Below are 27,155 nucleotides of genomic sequence, written 5' to 3'. Positions count from 1 at the left end.
AAACCGGCGTGGTTCTGCGAATTAAGCAAGTCCCTCTGAACTGCATTTCTGGGCTAAATCCGTGACCAAGCCCGCGGAAACTGGTCGCGTGTATTCGAGGGGTGCGTTCTCTTTGGCAATGAAAAGGATCGATGCGGTCTCCGTGGTAACGGCACCGTCAGAGAGGTCGGAACTACGGATGGTGGTGGACAGAGAGCATCGAGTACGCAACTGATGCAGTAACGACACCACCGACGTCCAAGACACTCGTTTCTAGAGGTTGATCTGTGCCCCGCGCGCGGCTCCGTGCTTCTAACATTCCTCACGAGCACTTCGTTTGCACGACGTTGCTTCGAGACGACGAGCATCATGCGGAGGCGGCAGATCCTCCGCTCCAGGATATTAGCAACGCGAAAGTATTTTATCGCCAGGACAACGATCAGAGAAGAATGCACGAGGAGCCATCGCAAGAAGAGAAACCGAAGGTTCGCCTTCTGCGACGATGGAGCGACATGCCTCAACACTTGCAATTCAATCCCCATATCCGCACTGGTTACAGACCGCTCATGACCGTCGGACAGTGTCTTCGCAGTCTCTTTTATATACACAATGAGACTGTTAATATCATAACACATGGTAAGTTCTAAGCTGTAGAAAATAGAAAGCGAGTCCTTTAGGAAGCTATGGTGGTACTTGGATTCTGCTATGGTGGATGAATGTCTAATTGAGATTGGGAGATCTGAAATGTTTTATCAATTGTCGGATGATTGGTATCAAACCCTCTATACCCTTGTGTGATATAGAAGAGTTACATACCTGTGTCTTTATTTTCTTTTCATACTGAATCTATTGAAATCTTTTTGTAATTATTAAATGCAAGCAGGTTCTTTTGGCAAGATTAATGTTGACTTTTATTGAGACAGAAACGTAGTTATTTTCATTAGTACATCACATTGATCTATATATCGCTGCAAATCATCTGTACATTCATATTATACATGGTAATTATTGCTTCTCAAACTTCAAAATAAGGAAATCAAAATAAAGGAGAAAGACATTTATTTAGACACGTGTGATACTACTACACGTGTATCAGTTTAGACAGTATTGAAATGAGAATAGAATAATAAGCGAAAAAACTATTTTTCGAAAAATCTAAAATGTTATAATATGAAAATTTTCGTGTATCTAGCTTTTAGATATAATCACTTTAGTTAGAATGTCGGAATGTGGTGCGAAAGGGAGAGTTACGTAGCTGTCGCGCTTCAATAAAGTAGAAAACTGGATTACCCTTGAACTAAGCGATTTCAAGGTCAACTTATAAGAGAAATCATTATGTTTCTATCGGCGCACTGCGGGGTAACAAAAGATCGATCAGCGAAGCCGTACGTTATCCTTCGGTGATCTATTCGTGACATTGATAATAGTAATCTCATATTGAAAAGAAAAATTCATGAGAAATTCCTAAATACCTTCATCCAATATTCATATGCATGTTCTATATCAATTTTTAACGATCCGATTGAACAATCCATGAGACGATTTTACGATATTACGTATGTATGTAATATCGTGCGGAAAATGTCTAAAACGGGAATGTCACGTTACGTCAATCATATCAAACAACAAAGAGTTTATTAATAACCGAAGAATAATGGGCGTAAAAGAGACTATACGTATGTGAAGGTAAACACGAACATCACGTAAAAGCATTTATTTAATGAACATTAATTCTCTAAAAATGAACATTGTTCGCTGTTGCACGAGATACTTTATACGACGAGGTAATTAAGAAGTAGGTAATTAGAGAGAGTGTTCTTTATTTATAATTAAAGAATGGAAGCTTCTATCTTTTTGGACAGAATAAAGAGTAGAGAATATTACAAACAAGTACAAATTATGTATCAATTTCATTAAGCCAAAGATTTACTTCATATGTACTTGTACAATGAAAATATGATAATATATCATTCATTTGTATGACAAGAAATGACTTGTTGCATAGGATCAATAGATTTTCAGTTGTAATTATTTTAACAAATTAATGACACTCTTCTTAAGTTTATTATTTATATCCTGTCTTTTGATAATGTAAATTAATTAAACAAAATTATGTTACAGGATTTGCCATCCTATACATGTTATTGACCATTCCGCAACTTCTCCCATGGAATACCAAAGGTATCCTCATAGCAGTTTTATCTTGGTGTCATTTAATCGGTGCCACTAGTCCGTGGATCGGGTCTTTTATTTACCACCTCTTTATGAATTTGAACTACGACGAGATCTTCTACCGAACGCTATTAAAATTAGACATGATCGGTATATGGCTGTGTCAAAGCTTTGGTAATTATTTAAGCGATTATTACAGTATAATTGAATCACCTTATTACTTTAGAAATCAAAGTGATTAACTTCACTTTCTGAAACATTCTTAATTTTAGTATTAGCGTTTGCTTCTTAGAAATCAAAGAATTGATTGATCAGTTTGGCTTCTGCATGATTCAATAGTTATATGAATAATACGATAATAGTTCTAATAGACTTGAATTCCATTCCTAATCTTAGGGGCAATACCTATGATGGCTGCAACAATCCACTGTTTGCCTGATATTTATTGGTACTTCTGTATGTTCATCTACTGCTTCTTTTGCATTTGGGGTCTTCTTAAGGTATCCACGACTTATCCATTAGAAATTAAAAATCATTGTCTTTAATTTTTATACACTTGAAAGTATATTTCACAGGCGATGAACGCGCGATCTCCTTGGGAGAGAAGATTATGTTTCGCACCCCTTTTTCTCATGAGAATGCTGATGATGACTCTGCGATACTTAGGTATCGGCGGTGGTTCTCCAGACGCTTTACTTCACATTGTACTACAGGTAAATGCTGTCATATACTTCGGTTCAACTCTCTGTAACTAGAGTTTTATTTGTTTATGCGAATAAAAATTGTAATTTATTATAATTTTACCTTTTAATTCTAATAAATAGACTATTTCGTATCAACACAATGATGTAGTAATAAGATAGAAGGGGTTGACCATTTGCTCATTTCACAGAAAATGCTTAGTTTTAAATGTATCTATTAAATAAAAAGGTATTAGTAACATTAGTCAATGCAATTAGTAAATTTTTGTATTATGTATCATTAAAATATAAAATAAAACCATTGAAAAAATACCTATCTTCTTTTAGGATCTTGTAGCGGTTGTGGGAGCAATAATAGGCGCCTTGCGTATTCCTGAGAAATGGATACCAGGCAAACTGGATCTAATGTTGAATTCTCATAATTTAATGCACGTGCTGGTTGTCCTGGCGATTTGTTCGATGCACGCTGCGACTCTGCAAGATCTTGCTTGGATCTCCGACTCGTCCGCGTGTAATAAAACGATCCTCGATCAGTTGAAACACGATGAACTGTGATCGAATGGTGTGGGTGAAAATCTTCTAATGAAGTCTGTGATAAATCGAGCCTACGCCAACCGTCGGTTACTTTGTGTGTAGGTACACACTCTGTTTAATCGACGGCCACTTTTTAAGTAAAGAAACCAAAGAAAGAAATAAGTATACGTACCAAAATTTAATACATATAAAAAAAAGCCAATATAACGAGAAGAGAGCACGTGGAATAGTTGAAGTACAAGTACGAGTACAAAAGTTAATTTGTCATATCACAGAGAATAAGATAAATGGTGAAATATTTATTTTCATCGTTAATTCGAATATCAGGAGTAATTCCATTTTTTTCTAGTAAAATAATTCAACTCGAATAAGCACATCAAAAATACGTTTATTGTTGTGATTATAAGAATTTAAAATCCGCAATAATTTATGTGTTCCCGGACATTCGTTCCTTTAATTAGACACACATCGTTTCTCAATGTCGATACCACTCGTGTAAACGAATAAAACTATCCCAAAATATCGATTGGAATTTATTTAATTCCATAGGGGTTTCAATTATTCATACGTAAATTCATCGCCCATATAGAGGTATCGGGAACGAAGAATGCACAATCCGTTCATTTACATTTGAAATACAGGCATAGATTAACCTGCTATCCACAGTCGATAGATCTTACAATTAGAAAGTAAATGGTATAAATTTAATTAACATACGTATATTAATCGTGTTTTCGTTTCTTTCACGTACTTTAATTGAGTGTATACGTTTATGATAAAGTTCTATATGAAATTCGCATAGAGCAGAGCCGCAAGAATGTCTCGAAGAATGAAATATTTTATCTGAAGAGGAAATTTATCAATAGATAGTACGCGTGCTAAATAAATATATTTTTAGTATACCATATCGCGTATGAACGTGTCCTTGCGGATCTGATCGTTGGTATAAATTGCATGCTGCAGTAGCTTATAGTCTGATCGAAATTAATTATCGATATATGTATGTATTGCGTTAAAATTATTTATCTCCGACGTTATTTTCATTGAAAATTTCATAATTAATAAATAAATAAAAAAGTGATCAATTAGTATATTTTAAAATAAAAGCACCTATATTGAAAACATATAACGCATCGTAGAAGTGCATAGTAAACAATATATTAAATCTTAAATCATTCAGTACGTATCACCTACAATTAATGTAGATAGAATTTAAGAGAAAACTGTAACGTTAGAATTGTACAGTAGATTAATAAAAATTATTTAAGAAATATTTTGATAATAAATTAAGAATAAAGTATTTTTTTCATTAGAACTTGTTTATAATACATTTTTATAAGCGGAAGAATGTAACATTAACGTGCATACTCTGAATGTACATCAAGAGTGATCTGTACAAGATTTAACGTTCGCTTGAAGAATATAGTCTTCTCTTAAATTTCAGTTCCATTATGTAGGTACTCTTACACAATTCAGATGATTAATAATTTTGCGTTCAATTACAATTATTGTAAAGGAGCTTCACTTTCTTGAGTATAACTTTTAACTCTGCTAAATTTAAGCGACGGGTATCGCCCGCCAATAGCCGATACTCTCCATTCTCTTACAGATGGCTCCTTTAAACACATTTTCGCTTCATGTCCATTTCGATATTTTGTAAATATAGTGTAACTCAGCCATTTCAATTGCGAATTTAACCGTCTATGATGATCCTGAATTTCAAATTCCTATAAATATCCATAAGTATAATTTGATCATACGTCTTATCATGTTTTTAATATTAATTACTTTGATATAATATACATTGATATTTACAATATGAAATGTTTGTTCCCCACTATCATGCATAGTTTCTTTCTTCTTCTTTCTATATGTACTAACACCTTTTATTTCCTGTTTCTTGAGCATTAGAATAACACAATTATCGCGTAATATATAATGACCAATAAGAACCGATGGATTCCGTGGAGTGCGATATTTTAAAAAATTTACACAACTTTGGGCTTCATCAGTTGAAGTTAGCATCAAAACTCTTCCTTCGGGAAAAAATCTGTTTATCAAAGAAATAATATAAGAATTGACATTTTTCTCAATTAATATATAATCAAGTATCATCACATACCTCAGGTACCTGAAGTATTCCACCAGATGCCAAGGTCTATAAAATCGATCTTGGAAACTATTTTCACCATCACGAATGTAACTGGTTTTGCTAATATAACATCCATTATATCTTAGTCTAGGCCGTTGTAAATACATATCTCTCCATGATTGATATTTTGGAGCATAGGTTCCACAATTTACACCCCATACTCTATACAATTTGATCATTTTGTGATCACTCCATTATTACAGAGATCTATTAAGTGATTTTTATTGACATACCTAACACAGGCAAGTCTCCAGATTTCGGTATCTCTTGCAGATATATAAAATCCACGACATACTCTGGAGAACATTTCAAGAGATCTCAAGTCAAGTTCTGAAGATACAACCCATCTTAGGATGTAAAGCACTATCTCCATAGGCAAGGCAGAAATATGTGTTGTCTGAAAAAGAAATGCCCTGATAATGTTCCACAACAATATAGATTACCCAACAATTCTAAGTATATGTACTCACAGTTTGTTCAAATTTAGGGAAACAAACGCATTTATTTTGATTTACAATTTTGCATAATTTAACAAATAAATCGCTTTCTTCTTCATCTTCTTCGTTATAATTTTCAGCATTTTCACCAATGTTGTTTATATCATTGTCATATCCTTCATGATTATCATCGTTTGATTTTACTTTAGTTGATTCGTATAAACGTAACTCAATGTCAGGAACTAATAACACAGCTCGTTTGTAAAATTGAATTGCTTCATAGAACTTCCTTCTTTCCTCATATTCAATTCCTTTCAGGAACAAATTTCTTGCCTGAAATATTTACTTCCACATATTATATACATACATAGAGATATCTTTAGAACATCCATTGGTCATTATTATACCTTGCTTTCAATAGACTCTTCATCGTTAGAATTAGAGACATCAACTTTAACTGTCTTTGTAGACTGTGTTCTTGGTCGATCTCTTTTAGGCGATATCTCTAATTCACGTTGCCATTGCTCTCTGAAAGAAGTTAGAGCATCCTCGATGTTCGTTTCCGAGAAAGAAGACCCTTCCTGATCGTCTCCACCGTCATCTGACTCGCTAGATTCACTAGAGTGGCTCTATTGATATTACGATCAAATGTTTATAAATTACTTGATCACCTATTAAAATCACATTTCAATAACAAAAATAAGAATAAATTGACTGTATCAATTACTTGGCTGCTTTATTATGAATGATTCTGAAAATGACGTTTTATTTTTCCGCTCCGTTTGAGGTTATATTGACGTAGGTAACTTCTTACGTGGTAACAATGAAAGGACAGTCATTGATTTCCATATATTACGTACCATTTTTCTTTCTGTTTCGATTTCCACGGTATTATTCCTTCAGCGCTTGTACTCTCGGTCAGAAAAGCGTACAACACAGCGAAAGTACAATCTCGCCAACAAGACCGCCGCCATGGTTTTCGCCTTTCTGCTTTGCGATTCAATTAAAGGCCATACCGGAACCGGCAGCTATAGACTGTATTGTGTGTTTCAAGCTGATGCAATTCAGTTTGAATTCCTACTACTTTGAAAAACGATGATTTTTGAAAAGCATCAAAAGCATATGTTACCAAGAATTAAAACACGGAGATTACGTAATCCAGTTTCCTGTGGTATGTATATTTTACGTCATCATTAAGATAAGTAATACATTTTTTGAAATGATACCGAACGTTGAGTACTTGCGTTAATAGTTCAAACATTAAGTACTTGATAATTTAAGGTTAAATACTTGAGAGATAATATGTACTAAGTGTTTGAGAATACTTTTGTAGAAAATATGTTAGTTTAATTTCGGGGGGTAACATATATGTGTCTTTTTCCATTTTTCTTTCGTCTCTTTTCCCCTTTTTAACCCTTCTATGATTATATTTCCTGCCACACCCTTTCATCCTTCATAATCGCTTTCTTACTTTCTTTATTTTCTTTTTCTTTTTTTCATACATCGGACTATGATCATTAAGGAGACATAACATAACTTGAAAATCACTTGGTTTTCTAAGCAATAACCAACTTCAACGATACTTTATCCTAATACTTACTCTACGTTAGAATCTTATTCTTTCTATATCTATGAAATGGAGAACAATAAGAAGTAACGATCAAGAGATTTCCAAAGTCTTAAAATATTTAACATTCATAAAGGTATTTATACAAATGACAGATTACAATTTATATATATTATCAATAATGTCAATTATAAGTGTAGCATCAACGATCAGATTATATTATTTATAATAAATTATATTCATAATAATATTGTTGATTTTACAGATTCAGTTCTCAATACTCAATTGTCCAAACCATTCTATCCGAAGAACGTTTCAAACATTTCAAGCAGATTAAGATGCTCGAAAATTTACGAGAACGTGAGTCAGTTTTTGATTTTCTTCGTCAAAAATACCGGAAGCTGTCTCGAAATGGACAATGGGAACGTAACATTTTTGCCCACGAATCTCTGCGATATTTGGAAGATAGCGGAGGAAGCGATTCTTAATTCCACTCGTTTCTCGCTCGATCGTTTCATACACGTGGATCAACATCGTGGACCCCTCCTCTTTCACGGAACTATCGCTACTTGAAGATCATCTTCCTGAGTAAAAGCCGCGTGCTAACCGAATGTCGGCACAGACAGCATCATGAGCTTGGTGAGTACGAAACCACTCATTCACTGTATCTTCTTTCTTTCAATAAGTTTCCTCTATTTCACTATCGTTTTCGCCTTTGGTTCTCCTCATTTTATTCTCGTGTACATTATATCCTTTTCGATGGTGATGGACAGGTCTCGTGTCGTGTGACAGTGAAAAGTGTTAACCGTTGGTTTTGAAAAGGCAAGTGAGAAGAGACGTCCGAGAGATTTTACTCGATTGTGTGCAGAGAAGAAAGTCCCGACATATTTCTCTTTATCTAACAGATTATCATAAGAATGTTGATATTTCGTTGATCTTGTTTCAAATTAACCAGGACTTGTTACATACAATTGTTTGGAAATTATTCAGGATGATAAGAGTAAGTTTCACTTGCTTTTGATTATAACTGTTCTAGTTTTACGTTAAAAGAAACATTTTCTGTGTCACGGTGCGTGCCGTGTAAATACAGTCGACGCAATGGCAATCGAAAGTTACCTGTGCCGTGCGACTCAATGCTGGAAAAATTCAGATTTCTAGTTTGAAGAAGTTCCCGATGAGCATTCTGTTACAGGCGACTTTCTTCTCTTCTCTGTTCGTGCGCCCCGCGATTCAAATATTTCCAGGTCTACACGCGGCTGGAATTTCCTTTTACACCAGTGTTTAATTGAACGTCATCCTCGTATACGAGAATAATACCATTTTCCTCTTACTTTCGTTGAAAAAATTATAGGGATATTATTGGGTTAGGTGAAAAATGAAATTCTATATAGCTGTTGAGTATTAAAGAAAAAAAGAACAATATTTACTTCAATTATATTTTAGTATCTTTTACATAAAGCTGTAATACTTTCTTGTTTATATCCTTTAACACTAGAGTATGGAAAAAAATATCATTTTTATGAATACAATTACTAGCAACCTTGTGAAAAATGAAAGTATTCTTCTGTATAACAATAATGAGCTATTTCCAGTACAAGTGGTTTCTTTGAAGATATAAAAAAGCATATATTTAATAGAACCAAAGGAAATACTGATATTTCTATTATAAATATGATATCTGATAAATCAATTTCATGTATAGAGTATAAAACGTAGCATTCTAAGAGCTGATGTTCCATTCATTATATTTAAACTTTCTAATACATATTTAGAACTTTTATCTGTTAAATGACAGTTTTACGAAGAAAAAAAGACTGTATCTCATTTGTCATACTTTTCTCTCAATTTACATTTCTCTTTATCTCAGGTGTATACACCTGGAACTATGTATTTAGTATATTAAATTAATTTACAAATCATTAGATAAAGGGGGTTAATTTCTATTCAACGTTTGCACATACTGCGTTCAAAGTATCGTTCAATTCCTCGTTGACTTTTAGTTTCACTGTTGAAGGTGCTACACGTTTCTATCGCGAAGAACTTTCTTTCGAACATCACGCCGCTTTCCTCCAACTTTTTCCTTCTTGCCACGTTATTCTCCTTAGAATTATTTGAAAAGATCCAAAATTATTGTATAATAAATCTTTTTTCTGAAATTTTCTTACATTTTCAATTATTCATGGAGAGAAAAAAGAAAAAAAAATAAATAATCCAGCAGATCGGATTAATCTTCGATCGAAGTTTCACGAATATAACACGCATATTTCGCGAACTTGCAAATTGGACAACCTAATTGTTATCTAGTACAAGAGCGATTAATTGAAATTAAAATTGACTTCATGCAACAGTTACTAACTGACGTGTAACACGCAAGGGGATCGCGAATCGTAAAACGAACTTCGTCCCGCGAGAAAAATTGGTGAATTTCATTTCAGACCAACACTTTCTCGAAGTTAGTGATACGTAACTCGAGATATAGGTATTGCCCATTTATAGTGATAATTTATACGCGTATGGGAACTTAATATCGCGGTTATGGTCACAACTTTTCTTTTATCATTTTAGTTTTAGTTGTCGTTTCTTTAGGGAACCTATAAATGGTTTCACTTCTTTTAATCTTACAGATAGAATCTATAAATATAGGAAAAGTGTGTTTCTTTAGTAAAGGGAAACTGATATTTCTTTTTTCTTTTCTGATCTGCTTCATAGATCCCTCAGAGATGAATTGGAGGATCAAAGCAAATTTTTATTAAAAACAAGAACAATATTCTAAAGAAGATATGTTTTAATATAAATTCAGAGAAGGTAACGATATTCTCGGGAAGATACGATTCGAGTATCAGAAATTTAGATATTTAGCAAAAAATTATATTACGTTAATCACATCTCGTATATCTGATTTATTCTTCAATTTATAATCAGTAGATACTTCTAGGTGTTTTGAAAATTCCTTTGTACAATTCTTCTCGTTTACAGATGGCAAATAGATCTTCAACGATATTCTCTGATGATGTTCTCTGACAAATTAAAGGGACTGCAGCTAAGAGAAGCTCGATAAACCCACAACGTCATAAATAATGATATCAATTTCAATTTTCAAACGTTAATTTCAATTTGGAAATGATTTTTTCTAACAACATTTTATTTTTTATCGTCGCTCTTGCTATTTCTACTTCTTTAAACTACCAAGTTACATAATATATATAATTCACTAAAAACAGAAATTATACGCAAGTTTTGTATCATTCAATAACAAGTCATGAATCATCTGTATATTTGCATCTCTTCTGAGAAAGGCTGCATTTCTTCGTGCTATTTATTTTCACCGTCGGCAAAACAAATGACGATGGATTGTTGTAGCCCCTGAAAGAAATGGCTATCCGCGCAGTTTCAACGCGTAGCCACAACGATCAGGTGTCTCTTGTCACGTTTCCGCTCAGTGTAATCACATTCTAGGAGAAAGTAATTACCAAACGATTTATGACAAGAGTCCTGATTAGGGTGTGGACACTATGCGTCTCGTTTGGCGATGGGTTCGTTGAACCTTAAGCAGGTGGCATCTTTTCCATCCTTGGCCAGAAGAAAGTTTTTTCTCTCGACGATGATGACGCGTGACCCAATCCGAAAGCGAGATCAGCCTCCGATCACCAGTCTCGAAACTTATTAAGAGATCGTTACGAAACAATCGAAGATACCTTTAAAATAGTTAGGATGTCTAAACGAACGTTCGTAAGTAATTCGAGTGCCTGGTGGCGTGGGAAGATTGTTCAAAACACTTTTACTCGTGGTTCATAAAAGAAAAGGCAATTTTATTATTTTCTATTCGACTAAAATTGTGTATTATTTGCTCATTGGTTTATTCGCTATTTTTTCCACTTGAATTTTATTTTCTGACTATCGTTTCATTTCGAAAAAGCAACATTTTTAATAATCATTTTTGTTTCATATTCAGATACTGATCGTTTCTCGTTACAAAATGGATCTCTCTGGTGAATTGCCTTACTGTCTCTTTGTTTTGTTCTTCCACAGTTATTGGAGGAAAGGATACTTATACATGTAAATCAAATTTAGGGAAAATCCACTCAAAGAAGGCTTAACCCTTCTATTTTATTTGATAAATTCAAATAACGAATAGTATTAATCTGTTTATTACCGAAGAATCGATTAACGCCAGTTCCTATCGTTAGTACTATAACTCTAGAACTTTTATTATTAATTAGAACTCCACTATCAATGTACACAGTCTTGAGACTGAAAGTTATCACAATTTATGTTAAATTTATAAAATCCAAAGGCTAAAGCCAATGATAAGTAGCAAGTAAAAACGGTATAATAACTACTTATAGATAATAAAACAAAAGAAAAATTACGGTAAATAATCACATAGCCCAATTCTAGTCTTAAATCGCGACTATTCAACCCTTAACTTCTGCAAGCTAAACGAGCGAACCTACTTGAAATTATATTTCGTTTAAGATATTATTACTCGAGTTCTCCTTTTGATCGGACCATCTTCTTCGATCGCTTTCCATCGATCTCATCGATGGCACAAAATCAACGACGACGACTCCATCCGAGTTATGTGCCTCATCCGATAAATTGTCCCGAACGAGGACGTTCTTTCGGCGTCGTTACAAACCTGTCATCCTCGACTTTCACTCGTCGCCCCGCGATACGACGTGTAGTATCGTACTTTGCAAGCTAATTGCACTTTACTTCATTCTGTCGCATCTGCTGGTCGCGCCAATCGGGATCCTATACATTATTCAACGCCAAGGACTCGGTTGTATAATCGTCCACGTTGGCGACATTGTCGAAACGCTGCTTTCACGCGTGCCAGGATTTCCGCGTTTCTGCTGCGTGAACCTGCTCGAAATATGAATCGCTCGTTCATCGGCATCTGTCATCGTCCTTAAACCGTCTTCGCAGTGATTCACGTAACTGCAACGAGTCGTATGTTTTTCCTGGCTCCAGCTAGAGACAGATTAACGCCACAGGAATACGCAATTGTTCAGATTCTAATTCCACATACGTCTATTTTCCATCTTTTTTATTCTATTCTATATTTCTTTATTTACAATGCCACTTTTGTTATAGATACAACGTTGCGTCCCAAAAATATAGCTGGACTTTCTTTCTCTCAAGTGGATACGTACCTTCTGTTTACGTACATCAATTTTGTTGGAATATCCTGCGTAAAATGTATCCGGATACGTGTGTTTGAAAACGATTAGTGTGGACGATATTTTAACTTCAATTCACCTTAATTTTGTCGACTTTGGCGAGCAAAGAACAAGAAGAATATTGCTCTACTTCTTTCCTTGCATTTTATACGTGCCTTTAGTAAAGCTGGTCTTAACTTCAACAGTTTTGTATCTTCTTTATGGAAAAGTTAGAAGGCACGCGTTTCTCTTAATAATTGGCAAGAAACAATTTTTCTCGCAATCCAAAAGACGCTTAGGTTCCCTCAAGAGATTCAATAAGAAATATCAATATGTCATTCAACCTGCGATAAAGCCAGCTCCAATGCTGCTCATATTATGTCATATCATAATTACATAAAACTTGTCTTGCAAATATAAATCATAGCTCGTTACAAATATATAAAATCCATCTTCGAAAAGGACATGCCTTGCACTCGAAAGCTTCTTCCGCTTTAATAACGTCCAATCTTCTTCCATCTCATTCTTATCAGATTTTACATCGTACCACACAATCCTCATACCTTGTAGCCTAAATCGTCACGTTGCTCTCACGCATACCCTTGCTCTCAGTTATTATTCTGTCTTATGCGAACGATCTTACTTTTTAACCGAATTTTGTCATTATGCTCGAGCAAAAAACCTCTCCTTTCCGTCGTCCGTCTCGTCGCTATAAAACGAACGTTCGAACGCTTGTCGTTAAAAAACCCACACTCCGCTCTATCAGATGTCTCAACCTCCCGATTGATCGGACGACGACTAATTAACCGAATCTTGCGATCTTCCCCGAGTGGAGTTTCGCTTTTCAAGTGATCCGACGAAAATGCGGTCACAAATGCGTCTGGTTACATCAAACGGATATCCAGGGCTTGCACGTGACAAAACTCGAGTTGCATGCGCCGTGATCGAGCTTCTACATTCGCCACAGCAAACGAAGCCGCGTAGCAAGTTCATGAGCATGCACATCCTCGACACACTGCCGAGTGAAAGTGCCGCCTTTGGCCGTCGGCCACTCTTTTCTTTCACCTTGTCTCTCTTCATCCGCCTTGGCCAAACACCAGCATGTATCACGCTATCTCTCATGGCACTTTGTCTTTCAACCGACCGCTACCATATAACTGTTCATTAAGCGATCGAACCTCCGGGGCCTGTGACTGCCGAAAGTTCATATCTCGGTTCTTATTACTCGATTTCGAAGGTTCGAGGTAATCATCGCGTAGCCGATCGGCAGCAAGCTTTTAACGCGGCCGATTCGGAAGCTGTATAGCAGTTTGGATCAGACGAAAGCTTTCTTTTTTCTTTTTTTCGTTCGATGAAATTCTTCGTTTTAACGAAATGGAAACTTAAGCAGACCGTAGAGAATTTTATAGGATCGCGATAAATCTTGCGTTTATAGACAAGCTTTATCTGTAATGTGCATTTGTAAGACAAGTTTTATGTAATTATGATAGAATATAACGAGATTTAACTAGCGTGGATTCAGATGAATTTCAGTAACGATGCCACTCGACTTAGCTTCTGAATATTACAATTAGTCTATTTTGGATGTTTCATTTGGATATAATATAAGCATCTCTGAGACGCGTATAAACATCTTCAAAGAGGTTGTTCGATCGTTTCTTTCGATGATTCTAACACGAAGCGTTACGTTCTAAAATATTTCCCAATATCGTTTCATATTTCGTTCAACATTTGCAACAACTAAAAAGAATTACACGAGATTACCTTACTGCAGCCTTACTAAATTCATATCCAAATCTGTGTACTCTTGTCGCGTGTTTCTGTCTAGAATTTCTTTAGAGTTAAAAGAACTCTCGGATAAATGAAGAAAAGTGCCTATTAAATGATTTATCTGGCGTTTCCTGCCGGCTGAATTAACCAGCGTCGAGTCGCGACAATAACATGGAACGAGGAAATTAGAGAACGAAACTGTCGTACGTTTGGATCGAATGAAAACTGGAAACAGGTTTTCGGGGCTTGTTAGAACGTTTTTCAGCTGATGTTTCGCAATCGACGTGAAAGTTTCTCAAAAATCGTGAAAGGAAGAAAGAAAGTACAAAACGCGCGTCGTTTCGACGATAAATCGTACATTACCGATCTTTCTCGTTAAAACTCGATCGTCGGTAAAAACTTGCGTTTTTAAATTCAACGTGTTTTATACCGCGGCCGTCAAATACGCGACCACACGCGCCTAAAGAAAGAAAGTACGTTTCATGTCTTAGAAAGCAATGCGAGGAGCTACAGACGCATCTAACCCTCGATTTACGTGATGCATTCCTCAATGATAATGTGCAAATGGAAATTATGAGAAATGAGACTAATATTTTGCTTTAAAAAATCGGAAGAATGAAAGATGGATACCATTTATTCATATCTTCCTTTCCTTCTTTCTTTTTTTTTTCCCGCTGCATAGAAAGCATACACGTATCTATTTATATATGTTACGCATTAACTTTATCTCTGCAAGAGTTTTTAAGACTCTGTTAACTTGCAGAAACGTAAGACGAGATACGTATAGGAGGAGGTTGAGACGCTATCTTAATATCTTTTTGCAAATGAATTGGAAAATTATATTTATTATCCTAGGTGCGAAAAGTTAATGAAACGGTTCGCTTCTCTGATCGCTATATTATACTTCACGATTATCGTACGTATCGTGTTTTGCTGTGTGTTTAAAGAATATAAACGATAATACTGGAGACATATAGATATACGTAATTGCTTAGTTACTGTGAGTGTTGAATTATACGATACAAATAACATTGAAAAGTATTTCGATACATACTTTTTCGAATAGAACTTGTTGCAAGAAACATTAGAATATTTAATCTCTTCGGGGACGAATTTGATAAGACTAAAAGTACAATACAGTCGTGTTTAAATAAAGTTAAGGATACTGACAATTATTCGAAACATCGGGGAAAATAGTAAGACGATACAGACACTTTCGTAGATTCTATGAAATACACAATCACCGATTTCTACGACGACGTTATTCGTTTAAAATTCCACGATTTTTCTCTCTAAGAAACAGAAACGTACGAAGAGAATATAACTGTAAAAGAAATCCAATCTGATTTTAACAATGAGAAAAGAGAATCGTGGGATCGCATCACGCAACACGAGCTATCGCGTGGAATCTATCGAATAATTATTATCGTAATTGGAGCACGGCTGGCTCGCTTTGATTAGTATTGCGTTATAATTACTCCCAATCGGTCAGCGTGTCTCTCGATTAACGTGGATTATCCTTCGAGGATCAGCCATTGAGAATGTAAGATCAGAATTGTGACGCAACAGAAGAACGTTACTATTCAGAGAGTTATCGTAGCTGCTGTCGGATAACGTGCTCCATGTCAGGAACATCGGATTCCGGAAGTCCATTATTACGTCGTCCCGCGCTCCATTAGAATCACGACGTTTTTATGGTTAACCAGTTGCTTTTTCTTCCACGTACGTAGATCGTCTGCTCGTATCATTAAGCCGGAGGAAAGTGCTTGAAATTGATCTGCTATCGTGATGATAAAAGTACAGGTTTCACTGTGGAGGACCTTGGTGATTTCGAGCGAAAGAATCGGAACTTGGAGGAAACTAAAGACGCACAACGTTTTGTTGTACATTCTCTTCTTTCTTTTTGCATCTTGGGTTTTTACGCATTTGTGAGAAACTTCGAGATACAGAGATGTGCATATTAATGCACGCGATACGTACAGATGTAAGTGTAGAAATCGGTAGTTTAATTAATATGCATAAACGTAGCGTATTCGTAATATTTAGTAGGCAAAGCAAATATTTTAGTAGATCGTATTTCTGTAATTTTCTTTCGAAAAATATGAATTTCCATAAATATTCATAGTTCAAATATTCATCAAGAATTGTATCTCTTTTTCTTTCTCTTTTTCACTACTCTTGCTTACTTTGATAGTTCTTTGATAGTTGACTTACTTCTTTGATAGTTCTTGAAGATTATCGCTGATAATCTTGATTTTTCTTAAGGAAACAAAGAGCGAATAGACGGGAAATAGATTAAAGACACAGAACGTTTCATAATATTACAAAATCGTGAATCTTATCTTTTGAACTTAACCCAAACGAAGAAACTTCTTTTGCAAAGCAACTGTGTGTAAACGAAAGGAAATTTGAAATGCGTAAGAGGCATAGAGCATTATGTAACATTATACATTTTCCGAAGATTAGGAATCTTATTTCTTCAAATAACATAGTGTTTAATGATCAAATTAATCTACGAGATTATCGTCGATAATTTTTCCTCGTCGACTCATTTTTCTCGTGAGTAATTAGACATAGATGACCGTCGTTGTTTCAGGAAGAACGAATACTGGCCTTTTTGCGTGTCATTGTTATTTTCTAATAGGCAGAGTATTCGCTTGGCGTGGAGAAATTCACATCGGATCCGTTCACATGCAGGAAAATGACGGACTGGGGAATCGTCCTCTGGAAAATCGGCTTGTAGAAAGCCGATTGTCAATGAAGACGTCGCACGCACAGACGCGCTAAAATAATTTAATTCTTCTTTCGCGAGCTCCTGTACGTTGCAAGGGATTAGATTGCTGCGTAAAATTTATGTAACTCGTTTCGCTGTTTCATCGGAATAAAAATTGCTTTTATGGTAAATGAGATGTTACTTTAACAAAATAATTGCATCATCTACGACATAAGAATGTAATAATCTGTATCTTATGGAAGATACGACTCGATACAATATAATTGTATTATGGTTAATTATGTTATATAAAATCAAATATTCGTTTTAACAAGTAAAATGAATTCCTATGTAATAATTCTAACATTTCATAACACTTTTTATAGTATACTTATAATATTTTGTAATCGTTTAAAATCAAAGAATACCTGTACGATCCAGCTCTTTTTGCACGACAAATTATCAAGAGGAGAGTAGTACATTTCGTTACTGTAACATTCATTTTCGCAAGTAGTTTCTTATCGCGTAATTAAGACATCGAACACGATCTTTAATTACCGTAACAACCAAAAATTACACCGCTACTATTCTTTATCCGTCATAACATCGTGGGAAAACATTTCCTTAGCTACAACCGCTTAATTTATGGTGCACGTACACGCCATAAATGACACGTGTCAGATGGTCAAACACCGGACAAGATTCTCAAAAGTGAAATCTACGTCAACAGTGTGGACGAGCTGCTTGTTTGACTCGACTCCAGTCTTGTTCTCCGAGTGTTCGCTGAAAATATTAATGAGATGCTGGACCAAACGAGCCTAAGAGATTATTCGGCGGTTTAGAAACTTTCTAAAGATCCATGCCAGATTAGATGAAAGGGGGTGTGTGCGCTCTATTTTGTTTTGCAACAAAGTATTTCAGAAATATATTAAATGTTATAAAAACAGGTACTTGCCAGTTATGTAACAGAATCTCTCTTCTAATCTTTATTTTCTAATCCGTGTGATCATGATTTTTCAGATTTCTATTTTCCAAGGTCGTCGTGTATTATACAAGCTTCTATCGGGAGATATGAGATACTCTAGAGAAAAAAATATTTGTAAAGTACTATATTTTACTATGTTTCTTTTAAATCTTACACTTTTTGTTACTATATTCATCGTTCATTAAGTCTCAAAAATTCAATTACGGTTTAATTAGCATCATTCGGTATATGTTATTCGGTCGATTCAATTTCTATTATTTAATAATATTTAACGTAAGAAATCTCTTTTTATTAGACGTCGAATATATTACACCTCTTTATATTCCTTTGCATCGTTGAGCTTTCTTCATCCTTGACTATTTTCCCTGGTATTTATCTGCAACATAATACAACAGTAACAATTTATATTTTGCTTAAAATATGCTGTCAGTGGTAGATTAGATAATAAGATAAATATAGCTGCGTGACAAATCTCGAAGCATACGTTCTATGGTAACAATAAGCGTAAAAGAGTGAAATCGATAATGCAAATGTTGGACATGCTGGTTGCGTGTCGTTTTATGAATTCCATGCTGTTCAAACTGAATTCACAATTAGGATTCTTAAATAATCACTTTCTTTGCATACTTTCCCCCTTTGTCATTTTTTTTTTTTTTAATTTGACAGGTCCATTAACCATGAAACACATTTCTACGATATTTCGTAGAAATTCTTAGAAAAATAGGTATCGCTTTTTAATCAAATACAAATGAAAATCATCCTTTCGAATAAAAATAACGAAATCATAATTTTAATCTAAGTAGAAAAGAATAACGCGAACGAACAGCAACTTTATTCGCACGAACAGAACACGAGGCACATTGTAAGCAAATTCATCTTACATTCGCAGGATTAATTTCACGACTGTAACTTAAAGATATTCCATCGTTTTCTGCATTCCAGATTATATAGATTATTTTTATCTCGTGCATACACCACTTTACAAAACTTTTTCGTTTTATACATCCTAGATTACATCCAAGATAACTAGACTATTACAAAACAACTACTAATAGTAAGTTCATAAAGTAGACAACAGCAAAGGTAAATTCTATGAAAGAGAAATTGACAAAATTATTGGAATAAATTTTTTCTGTGTAATTAAACGTATTATTATTTAAATTGAATATATTATATTACACGATAGTGCGTTATTTCAATTCAATAAATGTTCGTCCATTCATTACTCCATATAAAATTCCCTGAAAGAGAAAACCTAGAGAAATTACTATCCTTCCTACACTTTTATTTTATAGCTTCCAAATTATATTCAAAATAATCAATTCACTATGCTCTATACTATACTTTTAATACAAATACCAATATTGTGCTTCTAATACAAATTTGCACAGATATTCTTCTAAAATAATATTTCATGAAAGGGAAATCTCATAACAATCAGCTTGCTTCCTCTACATTTTTATTCCTACATTACATATTCGAATTAATTGGATCATTGCAAAACCTCTAATTAAATCTACGAAGAAGAGAAGAGTAAAACCAAATTAGAAAATTCCTCTCTTGCAAAATAAAATCCGACGAAGAAGCAATTTATAAAATTATGGAAATATTTACAAAAAAAGGGAAGACAATTCTGTACAAAAATGAAAATCCTGTCCAATGGTACTTATGCCCTACTCCTAATATCAATAGCCATCAACGTCCATCCTGCAAAATTAATTTCCCTATTCATAGACCACAAAGACTACCATTAACCAACCCACTTCTACGAATCCTTCATTATCCCATCTCACGATCCGAATATTTGTACACGTCGCTTTGTTACACGCTACTCGATGCATCTGCGTGCGAACTCTTCCCGAAGTGGCACTTTCATCAGAAATGTCAAGAGTCACACGAGATACCACAAGACGGTATTCTTACAGATGCAATATTCGTACAGCTGAATTTTTCTCTTTTGGACACGCGGTCGACGCTCGGCTCGTTAAACGCACGAAACGCCGACGTTGTAACGTCGTTGGCGAACAGAGGCGTTTCATCCCGGGGCCCCGTAGGCATTCCTTCGCCGGCCAGAAATGAAAATTGCTTTTCCTTTTCGGTCGTAGTTGCTTTAACGACTGGTGTGAAAGTTCGCCGCTGAGGTAACATCCACTCGAACACAAGGCAACTTACGACCTAACGAAGGTGTGGTTTCAAACGCATTCAAACGGATGATCTGTTTCTCAACTGTAAGACAGTCTACCTCTCTCGAAAAGCCACTTTGTATCAGAACAATAACCCGCCTTCCTTTTACATCTTTGCACCTTTTACACCGTGAGACAGCATCGCTGATTATTCTTCCTCTTTTTTTTTATTAGCAAACTGAGGTGCAATACTGGCGAAACATCTTTCTTTACGTCCACGTGTGTTCCTTCGCGTTCCAATCGTCCTGCAATATATATATATATATTTTTTATTTATTTCATTTAAGATTGCGTCGACCATTCTCGTGGTCATTAGCGATCGCGATTGACGAAATATATACCAAGAATATTTTCAAAAAGTAAGTGTAAAATACAGTAAGAAAAATTGCGAATTGAAATAATAGCATCTATACATTCTGAACATATATCGTACACAGTGCAATTGCAGTACGATACGGTACAATTAATCTAAACTTAAATGAATGTGATGTAGTGTATGTTGGACGTCGATCGCTTACGATATCGTAATTGGTGACGTACAAATGAATATCTTTGAGAGAACAAGGAAGGTTATCACAATGCTTTTTACGATTTCGACATGTCTGAATCTGATTTGGCAATTTTAATTTAATCTTGTATCAGGGAACGTTATTATCATTGAACAGGATTACCTACAGACAGGATACAGTTACAGTGTCTGCGCTTATTCGGCTCATTTTTAGTTACAATTATAATGGAAATCGAAATTGTATTACGTATTTCTTAGAACGTAACGTACCTGAGAAGTTGAAAAGCATTCGTACGAAGGTTTTTACTTCTCTCAAGTGCGAAATAAGTTAAGAACGTGGTGTCATTATCCGTAATAATCTAGCGTGGGTAAAAGATTTGCGTTGAAATTTCTTGCGTATTCTTTGCGTCTATGCAAATTATCGTCCCTGTTACGACGAAAGAAACTACAAAAGTAAGAATTACTTGGTGTTTAATTTTTTCTCTTTTTTTTTCACACAGCTATTCAGTTAGAGAAATAGAATAATTCACGATCGTAATTTTCAGTGAGTAACAAGCGCCCTGCTCGGATAAAGATCCGCGATAATAACAGGAATCAGCTATAATCGAAGCGAAAATTTCAATTACATTTTACCTTGTTCCATATCTTTTCTTTTTTCTTCTAATAGAAATTGCCAGTGGATTTTATACTTTTCAACCTACTTTCTAGCATTAGAAAATACGCTCGTTGTTCGAAAATAGGCTCATTGAATAATTGCGTGATATTTGCTTCAGATCGAATTAAGAATTATTATAGCGTGAAACGGTTGTGAATAAGTATAGGCGAATCGAAGTATGAGTGATCGCGTATCGTAGAAACATGTAGCAAGAAAGTGGCACACATTATAGCCGTTGTAATGAGAAACAACGATGAAGGCCGATATTCAATATTTTATAGTGTGTGAGCATTGTTCGTTCAACCATGAACTGCATTTGGTTTTTAATTACTGAATTACTCCAGAAATATTATTCTCTTTGTATATGTAACTCTAGAACATTGAAGAGTGTTAAAAGATAGCAAAAAACCTGAATGAAAAAGATCTAACAAATAAAAAGTAGAAAATCTAAAAAGACTTACCGAATCATAAATTATATCTTGTTTAGGTAATTAACAAATTATTCTATAATTAATGCCTTATTTTATCAACGATTATTAATCGAGTATTCGATTGTTATAACGATACTTTATTGATAAAGTATTTTTATTATTTATTAACGAATAATCCATTGTTTATTGATCTTCAGAGGTATACGTCAACTAATAAGTTAAAAGATGGCTCAAAAACTTGTTAATATCTCGTTGTTCTATTTTAAGCACGTAATACACACGACAAATTTTCACACGCTTATACAGGCATTCCTTCCATAATTATGTAAAAACGGAATTACGTCTCGTATTCTTCATGGGACGAAAGTCCTGTCGAAGTTCGACATTTCTAAAAAGAGAAAATCATTGTGAAACGTCCAGATGTTCCGACAGAATTTATTCATACACGTCGTACGAATTTATAAAGTAATGCTCTTCGATCAATTAGTAAAAGACGAAAACGGCCGCAATAAATTTCCGCTTACCTGATCACGTATGCGTAGGAACTTTCGGATTCTCTCTATTTATCGATGTGACATACGTCCGTTAGTTAAGATCATTTAGCTGAAATACCTTTTTTCTTTTTTTTTTTTTGTGAGTTCTGTACCTTTAATTAATAAATTGTATTAATAAATTGTGGCATTCAATGTCACTTTAATATGAGTCATAGAAGATTTTAAAATAAACATGAGATATACCTTTGAGAAGTGTGCTGCATATTTTAGGAGAATTTTCAATAAGCTTTCAATAATTCTTGAATTTTTTTTTTTTTCAAAATTAATTTGCCTTTTGGCACATGGGATGTCTAATTTCAAATAGGGCATCTATACTGTGTTGTATAATGCAAAGAATATTTGTTGTGTAATTTAAATGATATTAAAATTGTCTTCTTATGGGAATCTGAAAGTTTTAAGAATTAAGCAGACGACCTGTTTAAAGAGCGACATTCATTGTTATATTTTCTCTATCGAAATTACGTTATTCATATAACCGTAAAAAGTTTTATTTCAATAATATAGACCTAAAAGATACTTATTAAATTTCGATAATATATTTTCTTTAGTTTAAAATTTAATTAATGGATAATATTCTTATGTAACGTTGCAGGTAACGCTAGTGTTTCTATTGGCGACAGTGTCGATCACCCTGACGAACTCTCAAGAGACAGGGATTCCTGACAAGGGTTTGGATGTGACCCAAGCACCAATAAAACTGGACAAAAACCTTCGCCGAGCTCTCTTGAAAGCCCTGACCGACTTAGAGGCGGAATCTGCTGAGCAGAGCAAAGAGGAATCGGAAAACATCGCTCAAAGAGACACGAGCGCCTTTGAGGTTGTAGCAAAGAAGAATCTGAACGATGATCTTGACGTGCAGAAAAGTAAGTTCTCGTTCAAGAGTTTCCCAAGCGACGACGATATACCGAGCGAAGATAAACTACAGAATTCCAGTTTCATCGACGCCTTTCATTACGTAACTTTGAAGACACCAATGATGAACATCGAGAAAGCTACGCAAGAAGACGCTAGGAGCTTTCATGTGCAGAACGTGATACTACCGGTGAAAAATTCAGCGACCTTCGGAATCAAAACCGAACCCAAGGTGCAACAGAAGGAGAAAACGACGCAAGCCACGTTTTCAGTGAATAAAGTGGAGAGTTTAACTTTGAAACCAGCAACTGAGATCTCTGAGAGTTTAGCAGGAAGTGCTTCCAATGGAATTGCCACTGCCAATGCCTTGGTTGCTCCAAAACCAACTGAAATCACTCCTACAGTATCAACAAGAAAGAACATAACAGTGATTGAGTCTAACGACTCTAAAGACAAAACAGAGGAAGTTAAGATTTTCCAGGCACCCTTGGTAGCAGCGTTTACCGTGCAACAGGATGAACAAGGTGTACCCAAAAGCGTGGTTCCAATATTTAGATCTCCCAACGATGGACAAGCTCTGACTCTCCAAGAGCAGTTGGAATTTAAACAGCAGCTTCTGGAGAAACAATTGGCGGAACTTCAGCAGCAACAGATCCAGCAGACACAGTTTTTAGTGAGGCAACAACAATTATATGAGCAACAACTGAGACAGAAGCAACAGCACCAGTTTTATTTGCAGGAACAAGCTAGAATTAAGCAACTAGAGGAACAAGCTAGGATTAAACAATTAGAAGAACAGACTAGAATCAAACAGTTGGAGGAGCAAACTAAATTGAAACGACTAGAAGAACAGGCTAGATTCAAACAGTTAGAGGAGCAACGTTTTAAGTTTGAGGAGCAGAGACTGAATAGATTCCAGCCTCAGCGTCATATACCTCAAAAGCAGTCTTTCTTTGAACAGAGCAATAACATCTTAAACTTTCAGCCTCCTGTTGAATCGAACGTTCACCTGCAGCCTAGTTTGGCTCTGGAAGTACCAAACATTGACGCGTCTCCAGCTTTCCAGCCAACTTTCCAACCAGACCAACGTCTGCAACCATTCAGACAACAACCACAGGCACACCATCAGCTTCAACAACAGCAACCGCCGCAGTTACCTCAACCACAGCAATTGCAACAATTGCAACAACTTCCACAACCTCAACAGTTGCAACAACTTCCGCAACCTCAACAGTTGCAACCACCTCAGCATCACCAGAGACTGCAACAGAGCTTCGGCTCTTTCTCGAACGATTTCCAGCCTTCGTTAGCACCTGCGTCGAGGTTTAATAGACAGGAAGCCTTTAATTCTATTGGAAATTTCGGATTCAACGTGGACAATAAAGCGAATACCGCAAATGTTCGCTTTAATCCTCCACACAGGACTCCAGGGAACTTCTTTTCTTTCACGCAGTTCAAGTCTCAGGCGCACCCTCCCACGCCGGCCAGGCAGATTCAACAGCTTCTTTATCAGTCTGGAATCGCCGGAGATCCGAACAACGCGCAAGGGATTGGAAGTCCTGAAGATTTAAACATCGTTTCCAAAGTTCTGGCACTGAACGTGGGCGCCGTGCCGAATAAGAATTAGTTCAGAAGAAGAAGGAGGCTGAAATTAGACGAGTCATGTTAATCGCTGCAGGACGATATTAGCAAGGTGAAATCGAGCTCCCATTTTTTCCTTTCCTTATCCCCTTTAGCCGCCTTCCTCATCTCCAATCTAACGTATGTATCGTGTACGAATTTTTCTCTAGATAGTGATGGCGAAAATGTCGTGTTAATTCGTATTCATATTTATCTTCGGATAGATAGAAATTGGAGATGTTTTGTTAGTTGAGTTTCCGGTCGTCAGTCGATATTTGGTTTCTTTCTAGATCTTCTTGATATCGGTACATGCATATTAAAGATTAGATGCTGATTATAGTAGAACTTCATTTAATTGAACTCATTGGAGGATAAATAGCTCATACAACTGGAATTCATATATTTGATAAGAGTTTACTCATTCAGGAGTGCGTTATTTGTGATTTTTCGCTCGTTTTCTCGTATATCATTTTACTTTCATATCATATTTCATTATCAGTGCTTTTTCGTATACTAGGAATTCTCGTTCAGATAAGTAGAGCCAATAAACAGATATTAGATCGTTTAAGTAGGCACTAACTAAAATTTCGCTGCAATAAATAGAGTTCTACTGTCAGGATATGGGCAACTAAGAAACAGCGTTCCGACAGAGAAGGAATAATAATTCATTGAAAATAGACAACGAAAATACGAGAGAATTTATGAAATTAATCTTGCCTGAATCACGTGCTACGTTATGAAAGGATTAATCAAACTTCTCGCGTCTTAATATCGAGTCACTCGTAGGATCAAAAATACAGACTATGCTCGTACCAAAATCCACTTTTAACTCTGAATTTAATTTCAAACCAAGAATTCCTGAATACAGATTGCATGCGATATTTTGCACACAAAAGATATGAATATTTTGATATAAATAGCTAATACTCATGGAAAAAATTAGATACTGCAAGGGGGTTAATAATTCAATTACCGATACTAGTTCGATCAACAGTAAAAGTTCGGAATAACGTCGATTATTCGCGAAGATATTTTCTGTCCGAAGGTTTCGTCGAATGGAATGCATCAGGTGTATTGTAATCAACGAGCATGAGCGCGATCTCGAGCAATTCCGAGTGAAATCGAACCGAAACCGTTCGCATAACAACCGTGCAACAACTCACTGATCCCAAGGTGCGTGGGATCGAAACAATTCCCGAAGAAAAACGCGACTTTCCACCGGTGTCATCGCAATAAGGAAGTCCTTAACAGATCTTGATGATATTAATTAAAATCGAGAAGATTTTTAGCTTAAGGATTCATCGTTTGCACCACACGCATAAATTATGGGAATTACATAACCTTAAATCCGCGTTACAACACGCAGATTCTGTACATAATCGCACGATCCCTTATTCCCTAACCTCAATTTCGCTTTCTTTCTCCTCTTTTCCTTCTCTTTTCTTCTCTTCATCTTCCTTTTCTCTTCTCCACTATTATACTACCAAGTTTCGTCACGGTTGTCCGTGAAATGTGCTCAATCGTAAAGAACTGAGCACCGTGAAATTCCTTTACGGTCTGCGTGGAGGCTCGAAACTGAGTTTTTCGTTGATGGGATACTGATCGGTGTAAAGATAGCGTGGAGGGATTTAGACGGTGTTCGAGGGACTTTACTGGTAATAATTATTGTTAATGTAGGACGTGCAAGGAATAAGAGGATGGCGAGTAACTTGCAGAGTATCAAGGAAAGTATTTGTTGGTCAAACGTGGTGTCGGTGGTGGAAAATAAATAATTAAGTCAAATATAACAGAGCTCGCCCCTTATATGTTTTTATTACAAAGAAGATTAGATTATAGCGAATACTATTTTTTTAATTAAATTTTAATTCACTATAGAATCAGAGATTTCATTGATACTGTTTGATGCAATCATTAGTCGATTAATATAATGATTCCTGGATTTCAAATTAAAAAAATTAGTTACAACTCTATTCCCTTGCTAGAAAATAAAATTTTGTTTCTAGGAGGTTAATTAAAATACGAAATGCTATCATACTTCAAGTACTTTTTAGAATTGTAAAAACAATGGTGCGTTACTAGGGAAACTATAGCTATTAAAACTTCTGAAATACATATTACGATACAGGTGGATTATAATTTTTTAAGAAGAAAGACAAATAATCTTATTAGAAAAAATCTCA

General features: G+C 35.4%; 3 protein-coding genes and 1 long non-coding RNA gene across 5 annotated transcripts; 2 read left to right on the top strand and 2 right to left on the bottom strand.

The window, feature by feature from the left end:
• Positions 1 to 3,908, top strand: LOC117230638 (progestin and adipoQ receptor family member 4). 2 transcript variants are annotated; one of them, XM_033488267.1, is made up of 5 exons: positions 1 to 615; positions 2,101 to 2,160; positions 2,548 to 2,651; positions 2,727 to 2,864; positions 3,180 to 3,454. In XM_033488267.1, the coding sequence occupies exons 1-5, from the start codon at positions 429 to 431 to the stop codon at positions 3,405 to 3,407; spliced, it is 717 nt and encodes a 238-aa protein (XP_033344158.1). In that variant the 5' UTR covers positions 1 to 428; the 3' UTR covers positions 3,408 to 3,454. The 2 variants fall into 2 exon arrangements, with proteins under 2 accessions (XP_033344158.1, XP_033344157.1); XM_033488266.1 differs by having other exon boundaries at positions 429 to 615; positions 2,101 to 2,325; positions 3,180 to 3,908.
• Positions 2,547 to 3,184, bottom strand: LOC117230643. The gene is made up of 2 exons (XR_004492815.1): positions 2,956 to 3,184; positions 2,547 to 2,902 (listed from the first exon to the last, which is right to left on the bottom strand). It is a non-coding gene; the product is annotated as an uncharacterized LOC117230643 (long non-coding RNA).
• Positions 3,909 to 4,286: 378 nt separating the features above from the next.
• On the bottom strand, positions 4,287 to 7,138 carry LOC117230636 (F-box only protein 9). The gene is made up of 7 exons (XM_033488264.1): positions 6,836 to 7,138; positions 6,383 to 6,604; positions 6,009 to 6,308; positions 5,772 to 5,935; positions 5,509 to 5,700; positions 5,202 to 5,436; positions 4,287 to 5,113 (listed from the first exon to the last, which is right to left on the bottom strand). The coding sequence occupies exons 1-7, from the start codon at positions 6,836 to 6,838 to the stop codon at positions 4,892 to 4,894; spliced, it is 1,338 nt and encodes a 445-aa protein (XP_033344155.1). The 5' UTR covers positions 6,839 to 7,138; the 3' UTR covers positions 4,287 to 4,891.
• On the top strand, positions 7,059 to 25,693 carry LOC117230635 (transcription factor SPT20 homolog). The gene is made up of 3 exons (XM_033488263.1): positions 7,059 to 7,146; positions 7,808 to 8,181; positions 23,096 to 25,693. The coding sequence occupies exons 2-3, from the start codon at positions 8,173 to 8,175 to the stop codon at positions 24,980 to 24,982; spliced, it is 1,896 nt and encodes a 631-aa protein (XP_033344154.1). The 5' UTR covers positions 7,059 to 7,146; positions 7,808 to 8,172; the 3' UTR covers positions 24,983 to 25,693.
• The last annotated feature ends 1,462 nt before the right edge of the window (positions 25,694 to 27,155 follow it).

This window comes from Bombus vosnesenskii, unplaced genomic scaffold (assembly GCF_011952255.1).
Source record: "Bombus vosnesenskii isolate JDL3184/JDL3185 unplaced genomic scaffold, Bvos_JDL3184-5_v1.1 scf7180000013267, whole genome shotgun sequence".
NCBI lineage: Eukaryota > Metazoa > Arthropoda > Insecta > Hymenoptera > Apidae > Bombus > Bombus vosnesenskii.
This window is presented reverse-complemented; position numbering and strand designations above follow the sequence as displayed.

What these genes read in the sequence shown, in the direction of transcription:
- LOC117230636 (XM_033488264.1), bottom strand. An exon ending in TGGAGACTTGCCTGTGTTAG is followed by an intron (nt 5,701 to 5,771) that starts GTATGTCAATAA and finishes CAAATTGTATAG; the next exon opens with AGTATGGGGTGTAAATTGTG. An exon ending in GGGAACAAACATTTCATATT is followed by an intron (nt 5,114 to 5,201) that starts GTAAATATCAAT and finishes GGATATTTATAG; the next exon opens with GAATTTGAAATTCAGGATCA.
- LOC117230638 (XM_033488266.1), top strand. Translation starts at nt 429, where the DNA reads ATGCACGAGGAGCCATCGCAAGAAGAGAAACCGAAGGTTCGCCTTCTG. An exon ending in TGTTAATATCATAACACATG is followed by an intron (nt 616 to 2,100) that starts GTAAGTTCTAAG and finishes ATTATGTTACAG; the next exon opens with GATTTGCCATCCTATACATG. An exon ending in GCATTTGGGGTCTTCTTAAG is followed by an intron (nt 2,652 to 2,726) that starts GTATCCACGACT and finishes TATATTTCACAG; the next exon opens with GCGATGAACGCGCGATCTCC.